The sequence below is a fragment of the Bactrocera neohumeralis genome, unplaced genomic scaffold (assembly GCF_024586455.1).
Source record: "Bactrocera neohumeralis isolate Rockhampton unplaced genomic scaffold, APGP_CSIRO_Bneo_wtdbg2-racon-allhic-juicebox.fasta_v2 ctg5836, whole genome shotgun sequence".
NCBI classification, from domain to species: Eukaryota; Metazoa; Arthropoda; class Insecta; order Diptera; family Tephritidae; genus Bactrocera; species Bactrocera neohumeralis.
Window position 1 is genome coordinate 1 of NW_026092737.1, and position 13,199 is coordinate 13,199.

Genomic DNA, 13,199 nt, shown 5'->3' on the forward strand with positions numbered 1-13,199 from the left:
GTTGGTCACTTGCAAATGGAAAGCGCTGCTGAAAGCTGCGCAAGATACTCTTCGTGAGAGAGGCGAGAAGTGCGATGGCGATGAGGTGCCACTGCGGTTTCTCCTTCTGGGAAAGCATCCCCATCGTCACAATTAGCAACGCCTCGGCTACGGTGAAGTCAAGATGACGGCTGGCGAACACTTGTTCAGCCTCGACCTGGCATTGCTGCTTGAGTCGGCCGAGGAATGTCATCAGCGGCTTCTTTAGGTCCTTCGCAATGACAGAAGAAATGAGCAGTGGTAGGTTTTCGGCGACCAAGAGCTGCCGCACATCCTTCAAGTCGCCAGCCTCAGTGATGAGCTTCAGTTGATAATCGTGGCTAACGCACTCGGCTAGCATCACCTTGTGCAGGCGAGCAAAAACCTGCAGTGCCTCAGGAAGGCTTCCAGGGTTGACTCAGGGCCGTCAGACTTGTCGAGAGACGGTAAAGGGGGCGATGAAAGGGTGTGCGGCGCGCCCGTGGCTGCATGTTGCAGGAAGCGGTAGATGTCCACGACGAGCGGGACCGTCTTAGCTGGGCACTGCCGTTTAACGAGGCGAGCCTGTTGCACCAACAGCCGACCACAAAGACTGAGAAGCAACAGCTCAAAACGGGTTCCCTGCGTCTTGGACTCCCGCATTTTCGAGACAATGTCCTCGGAAAGACTCAGCAAACGCGCCATCGTGCGCAGGGAAAGGGCGTGCGCGCCGTTGATGGAGAGAACGAGCGCATTGTGGCAGCTCGCGCTTTCAAGCGGGCCCACTGCGTTAGCGCTGCAACGGACGCTGCTCGTGTAGGTGGCTTCGCTATCTGCGCGGGTTGAAAGAAGCATGCACATCTTCCGCGAGACAAACTCTGACACTTCCGCAATGGGTGGGGACTTTGCCCTCCGCCACTCGCACCAACACCGCCCGCAGCATCCTGGCCGATGCGGGCAGAGGCAAGCTCGCTGACACTCTGTGCAGAGGGGCCTGGCAGTGCGTACCCACGAAGATTCAGCCCGTCTTTTATAGACAAGACGTACAGTTTATGGTTTGTTGGGCAGTACGATGGGATTTCAACGTGCGGGTCTACTCGTGTCATGCTTTGTTCCACAATCCTCCCACTCCCATCAACCCACGTCCCCATGCCGTCCTCACTAAAGACAACGAACTCAAACCCGTTGTGAGCCACGCGAAAGGGGTCCCGTTCGTGGACTCCACGCCAGTCGACCGGGACCATCCACATTGTCCTCCCTTGATAGTGCGGCGGTGGTGTCGCCAACGCCACGAACGGTGGATCGCACAGGCAACGGTGAAGGGGAGGTTGACCAATGGAGGCCAGAACCACACCAGGTGAGGTTGGTTTCCGGGCTGTGAACACAGCAGCCAATGCCCTCGTCAAAGCGGACGTTTGCCAGCAAAGACGAGGTCTTCTCGTTAACGCCATCGACTGCCGCCACGTGCATGTCGGCTACATTTTGTGCACGGGACCAGATTTGCAATACTGCTATCTGTCCTGAGAATGATCCGTGAAGCATGTCAATGGACACAGGTGTAGCTCCTGGGCGAAGGAGCGGACCACTGCGGAGTTTTGCGTCGCACAGGGCGCCGTTCCGGTAGATGCTCCAAGTGGCAACGTCGTTCGTGGAAGAAAGTGTAGCGCTCCACAAGGTCCACGGGACGTTTCCGCTTTCTTTTCCTCGTCACCACCATCGACAAATAGTGTGGAGAGGGACTCCTCCACCTCTGCAACCGCGTCACTGCCGTGGGAGAAACCAGGCGCACGGTGCCTGTGAGAGCGTACAAAAACACCTCCACGCTAAGCCATACGCGATCGTTGGCCATGGTCACGGTCACGACATCGAGGGCGGTGGAGCTCATAGAAGGGAGTGGGCGAAGAAAAAACTGCACGCTGAGGGAGTCACATCCCCGCGATAAAACAACCGGTGTCGCCTGCTCCGTCCTTCCGCTGATGTTAGAGATCGTGCAGGGGCCTAGACTGGTGAAGGTAGCGTATTTCACCGGCACGTGGCGTTGTAGCCGACGCGCCACGGAAGGCGTCCTTGGCGTGGCTCCGCTGCGTGGCGATGCAGGCCGCCGGATTCCTTCCCAAACGCAGAGCAGACGTAATGGGGCTGTACAAACACACCGTTGCCAGCGTGCAGTTCGAACGTCGGGATGGGCTTCTCACCACTGGTGCTACTTCCGGTGGTGGGGGCTGTAACTTGCTTACCGCCCTGCTGCTGCTGCCAGTGGCGTCTTGTAGGGTGCATCTCTGCAAGACGAATCTCGTGAATCTTTTCCAGTGTGTAGGCGTTGAAAGAAACTGACGCAGCCGGCGATGAAGGAGTGAGGTGAGAGCTGGCAGCGCCTGCGTTGCGTTGCGCTTCCGTCAACACCACACAAGAAAACGTTCGGCCAGAGGGGTCAAGCACGAGGTCCGACGTGTTTGCCGAACACAGCTCCGCGACTCTTGCTTCGATGGACAAGGGTGTCTTTAACGAAAATGCGGTACAACCCAGTATCCGTGATGGCGATCATCTGAAGGTTTAACTCATTTCCTGTGATGCAATACTCGGACACCGCAGTGAAATTGCCTTCAGCGACGCCATCCAGGCACACCTGCTGTCCTCTTCCGTTGCTTGGGGAAGGAAGACACAGACGATAACGGTCCGGGTGAGCGGCTTCCACCATCTCTAAAAGTGAGCCGGTCCCAGGAGCCTTAAGTTCCGTGACGCTCTGCGGGTGCCTCTGCGTAAAGCGCAGCAAACTCAATAACTGCTCCGTATTTGATGACCCACACGCTATTTTGAAGGCCAGCCCAACGGCCAATCCAAGCCACGAGACGTCCTTCTCCTGCTCCGCAAGCACCGCTGCCGGGATCTCTGAGGCGGCACGCTCGGTGGTCTTCAAAGGGGTGCTGCCGTAAAGTGAGGTAGCCACTTCGTCGATCTGTTTAAGGAGAAGCGTGTTAATACTCTGCACTCCCCAGCTGGAGAGAACGCCTGTGCGGGTGCTTCCCAGGCACTGGTTCACAAGTTGATGAAGAACGGCGAGAGTGCGGTGACACGCGTGACTCGACCATCTGTGCCATTCCCATGGCCACACTGAAGTCGATGGAGTCGACCTCTCGACCACAGTGAGCCGCATCGTCGCAGTCTAACTCAACGTCCAATGGACAGTCTGTTTCCCACATTGGGTCAAGAACGGAATCGGGCAGTGGCGGTTGTGTGTCGTTTCCCTGTCCCAGTCTCCGTGCTTCGTTACGCACGGCGTTCTGCACCAATAATGCGCGCCAGTGAACGGATGTGATGATGGGATACCTTTCCGCAAGCTCAGCGGCAGTTTGACACATAAACTTGGACATTTCTTCGGTGTCACCTACCCGCTGCTCCAAGATGTTGGGACAATTAGGTAGCACTGAATAGGGTGGGTACGCCTTGATCTTCTCAGACAATGGCAGTAGGCTCCAGGCTCGGGTAAAGAGGTCAGAAGACTCATACTTCACGAGGTCTTTCAAGTGTTGCAGGTCCACACGCTCAGAGTCCATGGTCGCCACGCCCATGCTCTCGTCCCCAGCAGCCTGATCGTTACGGTGCACATCGGTGAAGCGGTACATTTGTCCGAGAAGCGTATCGCGTGCGCCAAAAGGAGCGGTGTCAGCGGCCAGCCCGCCACTCTGGGTACTGCCGCGCGGCCGGCGCAGACTACTCCCCCCGCGCGGCCGCTGCCGTTGCTGCTGCTGCTGCCATCTGGCAAAGGCTGGACGCCCCCGCCAGCACCGCCTCCAACAAAGGTCGCGTTCAGCGAGCTGTCAGAGCTGTAGTCAGAGTCGTTGCGCGTGCCACTCTCCTGCGTGGCGGTGGCGGTGCTCATCTCAATGTTCTGATGAAGAGATGAGAGAATACGGTGCACGCCGGGAGTCTCGGTATGCATTTCGGTTCAGTTAGCACACGCGCACGCACGTCCGTGAACGAGAGAGTCCTCAGAGAGTCACAAGTGGCAAGGCCGGAATCTCCTCTTCACCGCGTTCGCAAGAGCAGGTGTTTCTGAACTTTTGCTTTGCTGTTGCCGTTGTTGTTGTTGTTATAGCAAAGTGCCACGTTTCCCGGACGTCCACGTATGGGGAAAGCAAAAGAAGTGAGAAAACGATAATAGCTGAAAAGGCACTACAGTGTCCAAGAGAGAAAATTGTGTTCAACGTATCCGCGAGAAGGGAAGAATCCGTTGCGTTCGTGCCGTCGTCACGCACCGTGATTACTGCTTTGCCGGACAATTCGCGCCAAAAAAAAAAGGAGTGGTATGAGGGGTTCGGCGGGTAGGCACTGGCTAAAGGCGTTTAGCCGTGCTATTAAGGAAGTTATCCGTGCGCTTGACAACGAAACCAGCAACAATGCAAAAGGCAGAAAAAGCAAACAAAGAAAAAAAAAAGGTCACGCCGCGTTCGTCCAGTAAAAGACGTACACACACACACACACAAAGAAATAGGCAAAAAAAAAAAAAGAATCACTATCGGACGACGGGAAAGACACCACTGAACAAAAATGAGGCAGTGTCACACAACGTCGCAAGCAAAAGAAAGAAAAAAAAACAATACAGGGTGAGCGGCTTGAGTGCAAGGAGCAAATGGCGCTTTGTGCGTCTTTTATTTTTGTTTTTGCCGCTCACCTTTGAACCACGGTAGGCACCGGGCAAGAGTGACACCCCAACAAAATCAGCTAAGTGGAAAGCAAACGAGAGTTCCTTGTCTGCTGAGAACTCGTCGATGTCGAAGAAAGTATCAAGAGCACAAAGGAGCTGTTAAAAGCAAAAGAAAATAAGTGCGATTCTACTATCCTGGGTCGTGGGTGAAGGGAAGGAGGAGAAGAGGAGAGAGAAGATGGTGTTCTGCAAGTGGATGCCGTGAACCCCCGCGACAACAAGCACGCAGAGGCGACACACACCCCAATCACACAAAAGCGGCAACAGCAGCAGTAGTCCTTGAAAATGTAACGGCCCCCCTAAGGGCTGTAAAAAGCCTTATGGTCCTCCGATAGCTTCGACTGGAAGAGTGCGGGTAGAACATGCCAAACGAGCACAAACCAAACTGACAACGCGCGACAATTCCAAGCCAGTTGTGGACTTGAAAATGGGAAGCGCTTATTACTGGAGTATAGGGGAAGTCACATACAGAGAAGGAGAGAACAGTAAAGAGGGACGGGTGCGCAAACACATCCTGCGCCACCGCCTACCACAAACCAGGTGCGCATTCCGGACGGCGTCGACTTATGTTTTGCGCTCCGAGAGCCGCGTGATGTGCAACTGGAGGTTCTTACGAACGATGGGGTTTTGCAGCATCTCGAAAAAGGCAACGGTGTCCACTGTTCGCAAGGCTTGAGTGCAAAGCGGTGCCAGAAGCGACTTCCTCGCCTGATCCTTCACAACCCAAAATGGGAGCGGAGACGGGAGCGCTAGAATCTTTTCCATGAACTCAAGGCAAGGTACAATGGCCTCATCGTGACCATCAACCACTTCGTCCACTAAGCCAATTTCGCAAGCTTCATCGGCAGAGAGCGTGTTGGCGCTGAGAAGGAGGTCTTCTGCGCGCCGAAAACCCACCACATGGGCCAATGAGCCGGCAACGTAGGGGGGGGACGCAAAGTCCATACCGCGCAGCCGCGAGGCCTATGCTGGTGGCCTTTCCATCTTGGCGTGTGCGGGCCATCACTGGTAATCCGCGCCGAGCGCGACCACCGTACCGCCTGCCGCCGCGTGGCCATTGATAGCAACGGCCAGCGGAACGGGAAGGGAATGCAGCGTGACGAAGAGGCTCTGGAAAAGATTCCAGTTGTAAAGAAACTGCTCCTGTGAGGAATAACGCAGCATTTCTTTGATGTCCAGCCCACCGCTGAAAATGCCAGGGATCTTTGACGTTAGGATGATGCCGTGAGCACGCTGCTCCGAGTCAGGGTCGCACACGTCTTTCACGGCTGCGAGTAGGCGGGTCATCAGATCCGCCGTGAGAACGTTGGCTTTTGGCGAGTTGAGCTCCATGACACACACCCTCGCCAGTGGAGACTCGGAAACCACCACAAGGTCTTTCAATTCAGCAGAAGGAAGTGGCGGTGGCACAGCACGCGCGCTGCCCTCACTGTTTGCCATCGCGGTGCTGCTAAAGTCCGTCCGTGACGTGCAAAACAAACAGCGCCAGGACGCTCCCCCGGGCGCCTGCGCGGCACCGAGAGCTGCACCACAACACGCTCCGCGTGCGAATCTTAACATCGTTCCACAGATGCGCTTCCTTGTCAGCGAAACAAACAACAACAAAACAAAAAAAACAAAAAGGATACAACGGTGCAAAGCATGGCTGGACTGAAGAGGCAACAGTCTTTTTTTTTTTAACGGGACAGCAACAAAGGCATCGTTCTTCTCCAAAACAGGACCGCTCAAGAAAGAGCAACGTGATTGACAAGTTCGAAAGAACAATGCCTCCCACGCAAAATAGCAAACTGTTTTGTGGGTTTTTGTGTTGTTGTTGTTTCGCTTGATGTATTTTTTGTTACCACTTTTTTTTTTAGTGAACTTGCTCCACAGTCGCATCGTAGGGGGAGCGGAGGATGTGAATCAAGAGACGCATTCACTGCTCCGTGTGACTGCCAACTACGGCTACCTGGGACATCAACACGACGGGCCATGAGGATCTATGGGTAGCACACAATTCATTCAGAGGACAGAAGAGAAGAAAGCCAGAGTATGCACACGCCGTAACCACTAACACAAAAAAAGCGAGTCCGCGGTGTCGTATTCAAGAGTTAGGACACAGTTCAGCAAGCAAGTGAGGAGCTACAGACCTCTTCCTTCGCGGAGCCCGCTAAAATGCCGATGAAAAAGGCAGCAAATCGACGAGCGCCTAACTCAGCTCTTGTCCGTCGCAATCTCGAGTGTTCTTCTGTTTTTGATTTTTTCATAGCGGGCGACGCACCATCGCCACCGACGCTTTCCGGAGCTCCGGCGGTGTCAGTGGTTTCACGATCCCTCGCACTCAAGGCGCTGTGCACTGACAGTCTGCCGCTGTCGCTCTTGCTATCCTCCGCCTCCGCCTCTGTGGATGCGGGCGACGGTGGAGGCGTTGCTTCTTTGTCCCACGTAATCACGGTCTGTCGAGGGAAGCAGCGTTCCAGCGTTCGGGTGAGGGGCTCTGCGGAGGTAAACACGTCAGGCAAGTCACCGTCACAGCGTACAATCACGTTGTAGCCAATGTGGAGAAATTGCCTGCCCTGGTAGGAGAGCGCTACGAGCAGAGCTGTGGGTCCAGTCGGGTCGGGGATCTTTCGAAAATCAGGAGGGTCCGTCTCCAACGTGAACTCGTGCACACCAAGGGAAGTGAAAGGCCCAACTTCGAGTTCGTCTAGTTCCTGGTCTACCGAGTAGTCCCATACCGGCGACCAAACGAACGCGACGTCGATGGGTGGGGGCCTCCGGGACTCTCTCAAAGACCTCCAGCACAACATTCAAAGTGATGGGCGCCGCAAAGTTTGTCGGGTTCGGGCCGACATCTCACCTTCCGCAGCTCTACACGAGTTGTCATGAAAGACGTCAGACTACCTTGAGACATGCATGAAAAAGAAGAAAAAGAACAGGAAAAAAGAGAGATAAACAAAAAAAAAGAAGAGCAGGCAAACGGAAGGTAGAAAAAGAGGGAATGAGCTCGGTAGCGTTCGCAACAATAAACTATGGACTACCGAAGCAGCAACTTCTGTCCCTTCTCGTCATGGCGAAGCGCATTTGACGTTCTTCGCACTTCACTCTGCACTGCGTCTCCCTTTCATCAAAACGGTGATGCAATGCTCTCCTTAATGAGCATTGAGTCCATGTGTGTAGATAGTTACTTGTGTGTCTGTGAACGGACGAGATTAAGAGAGATGCGGAATGCCGACGCAGCAATAGCAACCGCGTTGGCAAGGTCAGCCGGCAGATTCAAAGCGGCGTTTTCTTTTTTGTGTAAGATTTCAATACACACTCATACGTACTCTCTGTCAAGGAGCAAAACAACAACAACAGGAAAAAAAAAAAGCGAGAGCAGTTTGAGGCAGCTGTCTCGCACTGTTGCAAGCACACACCCACACACCCCTTCCCCTTTCGTTTCGTGGCGCGCACATCAACAAGCGTAGATGGGGGAAGGCAGTACACAACCAGTCAAAGAAAACAAAGAAAGCAAAAGCGTGGAAACACAACTTCAAGTCCACACTAGAGACGGCCAGCGCTACGCTTCGCGAGTCTGTTGTATTGTACGAATGCCAAGGCAAAACAGTGCCAGTGCCGGGTTGGTTAAGATGCCACTTTTGATGATGCTTCACCATCTCGTACTCCTCCACCGTCGCGGGGAAGTCGCGTTGCGTTGATGGCCGCACATAATGCGAAGAACGGCGGCCGGCGTCCGGGTGCGCGTATTTGCTCTCGTCCTCGTACCACTGAGACAGCCACCCACGCTTCCGTGGGTTGGTGGCAAAGCTCTCGGAGCCTTTGTGCTCGGGCAATTCCTGCTCCATGAACGTGGGAAACTGCTCAGGGTTCATCTCCTGGTAGAGACCTTCGTGCGTCATGTAAACGGACGTGAAGGAGCCTCCCGCTTCCTCGATGAGTTTAATCGTTTTCGCAGAGGCGTTCTGGAGCTCAATGTTGAGCGGGTACGGCACCTTTTCCACATCGCCGGCCAGCAGCACAAAACCGGGCCACACCACCTCCCAATCGGCGATGATGCGCGCCTGGCGGAGCTGATACAACGTGATCACCTCGTTCGGGTTGAGGCGTCCGCTGTCAACGGCCCAGAGGATTTTCATCAGCGGAAGGCGGGAAAAGACAGCTTTGCCCTCATAGCGGTTGCGTGGCCCGGCCCGCAGACACACGCGGCGCCAGCATGAACCTCGGTGTCATTTTGCGCTCCTGCCATTGCCCCTTGGCGAAGCCGCGCCGAGCATCGTTGTAGCTGCGGGAGTACTTCCAGCTACCGCCAATCTTCATCCATCCCATCTTGATGACGTTGTGGCCACTACGGGGCCCAACGTACTCTGGGGTTGCTGTCAGGTCACGTCCGTGCTGCGTGATTTGCGGATTCAAAAATTGATCCCAATGAGACCATTTATGCGTGGTAGTCAGCTCATTCAGTTTTGTGCCAACAACGGGGAGGATGGTCCTCGTCAAACTCGCGGCGGCCCTCGTAATCCTCCCAGCTGTTCCGCTGTTTTGCAAGTAGGTTGTTGGAGTAAATGAGGGGAAAATGCTCTTCACTGAGTTGTAGTGGAACGGTATGTTTTGCCTCACCGGGTGAAAGAGCCGGTGACGGCAGACACACAGGTCGGGGAGAGCATCTTAAGTTGTTCTCTCTCTCTCTCTCTCGTTCTCTCAATCGTGTTATGTCAGCCAGGACACGGTAGGACGCTAGGGTGCCTTCACTAAGAGTAAGAGGGTCGAAAGAGAGTAACGCGCTACAGTGTAAGATTCGGTGTGAAAGGATTCACCCGTTGTGCAAAAAGGGCGTTCTTTCCTAACTAGAACACTGCTGCTGAGAAAAGAAAAAGAGAAAAAAAAGCAGATACGATGATCAGTGAAAGAGAGGAGAACAACAACAACAACAAAAAAGACGTCGGCGGTGTCACTCAACTAACTCATTCGTCTGCTGCTGTTATCGCTGTTTAGAGGAAAGGAAAAGAACGTATCGTTTCGCTTAGTTTCCCAGGGGCAAAAAAGATCTTCTTTTTTTTTTTTTTTATTAGCGAGGAGGTGGGATCCCGCAGAGTGCACAACTCGAACCCCACTGCAGAGGACGAGGGCAGTTGAGTACGCCTCATTACACACAGTTTTTCCTGTTTCTGTTTCTTTTTTCTTGTATGTGTGTGTGTGTAGTTGCTTCAAACGGTGCGCAAAGCGGGAAAAAGGGAATCCGTGTATTTACATGAAAAATGAATCAACCGCATACACGCAGCAAACAACAAAACCGAATGTTCGACAGAGCCGTAGAGGAGAACAACAACGTAAACAAAACAAAAGAAGGTCAGGCGTCGGAGTGATTCTCTTCCCTTCATCGCATTCTTTTCAAATAAATCGAATGCCTGCATCGTGTTCTCTCTATTTTTTTTTTTTTTTGTTACTTCGCGATGTCGATTGCGTCGCACTGAGCACAAATCTCAGAGAACACTTCGTCAGCGCTTCTGTTTCCGTCCACGCGGACGTAGAATGGGCGGTAGCAGTCCACCAGCTCGTCTTTCCTTGCTGTGAAGTATGACATTCGGCCCTTCAATGCGGTGGGGGATTCGCCTACCTGCGCATCAAGGCAGCGCGCTGCGCAAACCGTTTCGGGGACGTCCAGAAAAAGAAACCGCTGAGGCGACACGCCGGCCGCCTGCAGCCGGATCGCCTGCGCCTGAGTGCTCGGGAACCCATCAAGAACCCAACCGACACCCTCCTCCTCGGCCGCTTGAATCCTCTCCACGACAGTGCCAACGACCGTTTCGTCTGACACGGCAACGCCCTCGGGCGAGCCGTCGGTGGGCTTCGGCTGGAGGAGATCATCAGCGGTGATGTGGCGAACGTTTCCGTAATGGGCGGCAAGGCGCTGGCATTGCGTTCCTTTGCCGCAGCCCGGGAAGCCAGAGATCACGAGGCGGAGGGGTGTAGGCCGCCGGAGGGCTTCCTCAAGGTACGCCAAGGGGTCGTCCGGCATTTCCCGCAGCACGTCCCGCATAGCCTCGTCTAAGAGCGCTTGAATGTGCTTCCCTTCGAAGTACTTCAGCGAAGCATCCGAAAGGCCGCCGGTGGACATCGGAGAAAGCACGCAGATGCGGACACAGATAAAAATGAAGGAGGCACACACACGCACACACACACAAAAAAAAGCACAAAGACAGCGACGGACGCCTATTGCGTTGCCAATGACTGGCTAAAGATGCGCGGCTGGTCGTTTGCGAGTTTCCCGAAAACAGTAACCGAGCGTGAAGTGACGAGAACGAGAGAGAAGTGAAGTTTTAATGACAGCGGTCCAAGTCCAAAATAGCACGGGCTCCCAGGCCACCGCGAGCCCAAGAGTTTTCTCTGTTGTACGTATTGTCATAGCCAATGAGGGCTCGTTCTTCTCTTTTGTGTGTCTGCATGCGCGCAGCTTTTGTTTTGTTTTGTTTTCCTTTCACTTTTCCTCCTTTGCGGTTCACTCTGTTAACGGAAGAGAGACTCAGCAATTTAACTGAACAGGACACGCGGCGCACTCGACGCAAACAAGAGCCAAGATAGGAAAGAAGGTCGGTGCAACAACGCGTGAGAAGCCAGGGATAGGCTGGCATGAAGGATTAGTGGGGGAACTCGTGTGTTCCCAGGATGGTGTACCGGCGAGAGAGTTACCCCATGGCCAGTACCACCTCTCACCCTTTCACACTGCCTGCCACCTAGCAGAGCTCAAACTCAATGGTGTAGAGGCGGCTCCCCGGTTTAGCGGTGCGCAGGGAAAACCGGACGTCCAGGGTCTCGTCCCCGACGGCCTCAAGGGACAGCACTCCTTCCTCGCGCAGTTGCTGTGGGAGGAGGATCGTCGTTTGCTTCCAGTGCGTGGAAGCGGCTGTCGGCGCAGTGCTAAGAACAGCAGAGCCGTGCCCCACCTCAAACCAAAGTGTGAAGCCGTCTACTGCGATGCGTTTTCCTTTGTCGCTGTGGGGGTCTGCTGCCTCTCCTTCGGGTGCACAGAGCCTGTAATGGGCCATCCCCTCCAACTCTGCCAGTTCTTCGCACCGCAGCGACCCGAGCTCGCGCTCCCACAGCACGGCAGCGGAGTCCTTCTGCACCAGCAGGCATTCCGCAGGGATGACTTCAATGAGAGGGGAGGCTCCGTTCACTGTGAAGTCAAACGCGAGGCGGCCCAGAGTTTCCATCTTCACTCCATCAATGTTGCCCCAGAAAGACTGAAAGCACCGTTTGTAGAGTGGGCCGAGTGTGATAGGCGCCGCAACGAGGCGCGCCGAGGAAGGAACAAGCTCAATCGACGTTGAAACACCCAAGAACGCGTTCACCTCCGTGAAAAACTCTTTGGCAAGCAAGACGGACGGCAGCATCGCCTCGTGCACAAGGTAGAACCCCATCCACTCGGACACAACCACAGAAACCGCGCTCGGTAAAAGCAGACTTATGCGCAGCCACAAACGCGGCCGCGCCGGCCTCCACCATCGCTTCAACCGTCGTGTGAAGCACCGTCACTTTGTGCGCGATACCGTTCTCTTTGAAGATGAGCGGCTGGCAATCCGCCATCGTCGATGCCTCGACGGAGATCACGTGCGAGGCACCTCCCATGGCCGCCCAGGCAGACAAGATGCCGCTGCCTGACCCGATGTCCACAATCACTTTGCCGCCAACGACGGTGGGGTCCGTGAGAATGTCGCGATAAAACTCCATGCGGGGACGGTCTGCGAGCATTACTCTGTGGACCGCAAGATCCTCGTAGCTGGAGTAGTATTGCTCATCCTGTGAGCCCTCGGAGCTAAAGTCCTCTACGTGCTCCATCCTTTAACAGCGGTAACCTTTCCCTCAAGCTACTCGTGGAAAACAAACAAACGCGAGGTGTGTCACTAGTAGCCTTACGAAAGAATGAAAAATGAGAGGTAGAACACTCTGTCCGGATCTTTTTTCTTCCCTTTCGCACACGCACGCACGCGCAAGAGACAGTGCGCGGACACATGTACACAAAGACAGTAAGCAAAAACAAAAAAAAAAGAGGATAAAAGGAGGACAAGGACTGTAACTGAAGCACAGAAGTGGGATGGAGAGCGTGAGCTTGTTCTCTGCCAGACCGAGGGGGCGGCAAATGCAAAGACGCTTAAACGCTGCATGGCGTCTCACTGACTCCTCTCTACGCAAACGGTGCGTGCTCAACCGATGTAGTAGACGGTGCGTGTGTGTGTGTGTGTGTGTGTGCTTTTTTTTTTTCTTGTTTTGATGGTTAAGGAGCACCTAGTAGAGAGAAAAAATCGAGTAGAAACGGTTGTGTGCATCTGCGGCGTGCGGGAGCGGGTTGCGGCGCATCGAAGAAAAGGGTGGAGGGGGTGGAGAGAAAACGCAGCCTGGGAGCGTTGCACTCACCCCCGTGACTTTGTCTTTCGAAAGACCAAAACGAATCGGGCAACTTTTGAAAACTTCACTTCGGGTAGAAGACATGGTGAAAGCAAGCCAACAAACCGTAAAG

At 54.4% G+C, this 13,199-nt stretch overlaps 5 protein-coding genes across 5 annotated transcripts; all 5 read right to left on the reverse strand.

Moving 5' to 3' along the window:
• Positions 1–5,266: 5,266 nt before the first annotated feature.
• Positions 5,267–5,647, reverse strand: LOC126767372 (enoyl-CoA delta isomerase 1, mitochondrial-like). Its single transcript, XM_050484901.1, has one exon. The coding sequence runs from the start codon at positions 5,645–5,647 to the stop codon at positions 5,267–5,269; it is 381 nt and encodes a 126-aa protein (XP_050340858.1).
• Positions 5,648–5,704: 57 nt separating this feature from the next.
• LOC126767373 (enoyl-CoA delta isomerase 1, mitochondrial-like) lies at positions 5,705–6,142 on the reverse strand. Its single transcript, XM_050484902.1, has one exon. It carries the CDS (start codon positions 6,140–6,142, stop codon positions 5,705–5,707), a length of 438 nt encoding a protein of 145 aa, XP_050340859.1.
• Positions 6,143–6,804: 662 nt separating this feature from the next.
• LOC126767374 (uncharacterized) lies at positions 6,805–9,001 on the reverse strand. The gene is given in 3 exon segments (XM_050484903.1): positions 6,805–7,137; positions 8,248–8,871; positions 8,873–9,001. Coding segments are annotated over 3 exon segments (1,086 nt in total).
• Positions 9,002–10,124: 1,123 nt separating this feature from the next.
• Positions 10,125–10,799, reverse strand: LOC126767375 (uncharacterized). Its single transcript, XM_050484904.1, has one exon. The coding sequence runs from the start codon at positions 10,797–10,799 to the stop codon at positions 10,125–10,127; it is 675 nt and encodes a 224-aa protein (XP_050340861.1).
• A 616-nt stretch (positions 10,800–11,415) lies between these two features.
• Positions 11,416–12,520, reverse strand: LOC126767376 (uncharacterized). The gene is made up of 2 exons (XM_050484905.1): positions 12,118–12,520; positions 11,416–12,047 (listed from the first exon to the last, which is right to left on the reverse strand). Exons 1-2 carry the CDS (start codon positions 12,518–12,520, stop codon positions 11,416–11,418), a joined length of 1,035 nt encoding a protein of 344 aa, XP_050340862.1.
• Between the last annotated feature and the right edge of the window lie 679 nt (positions 12,521–13,199).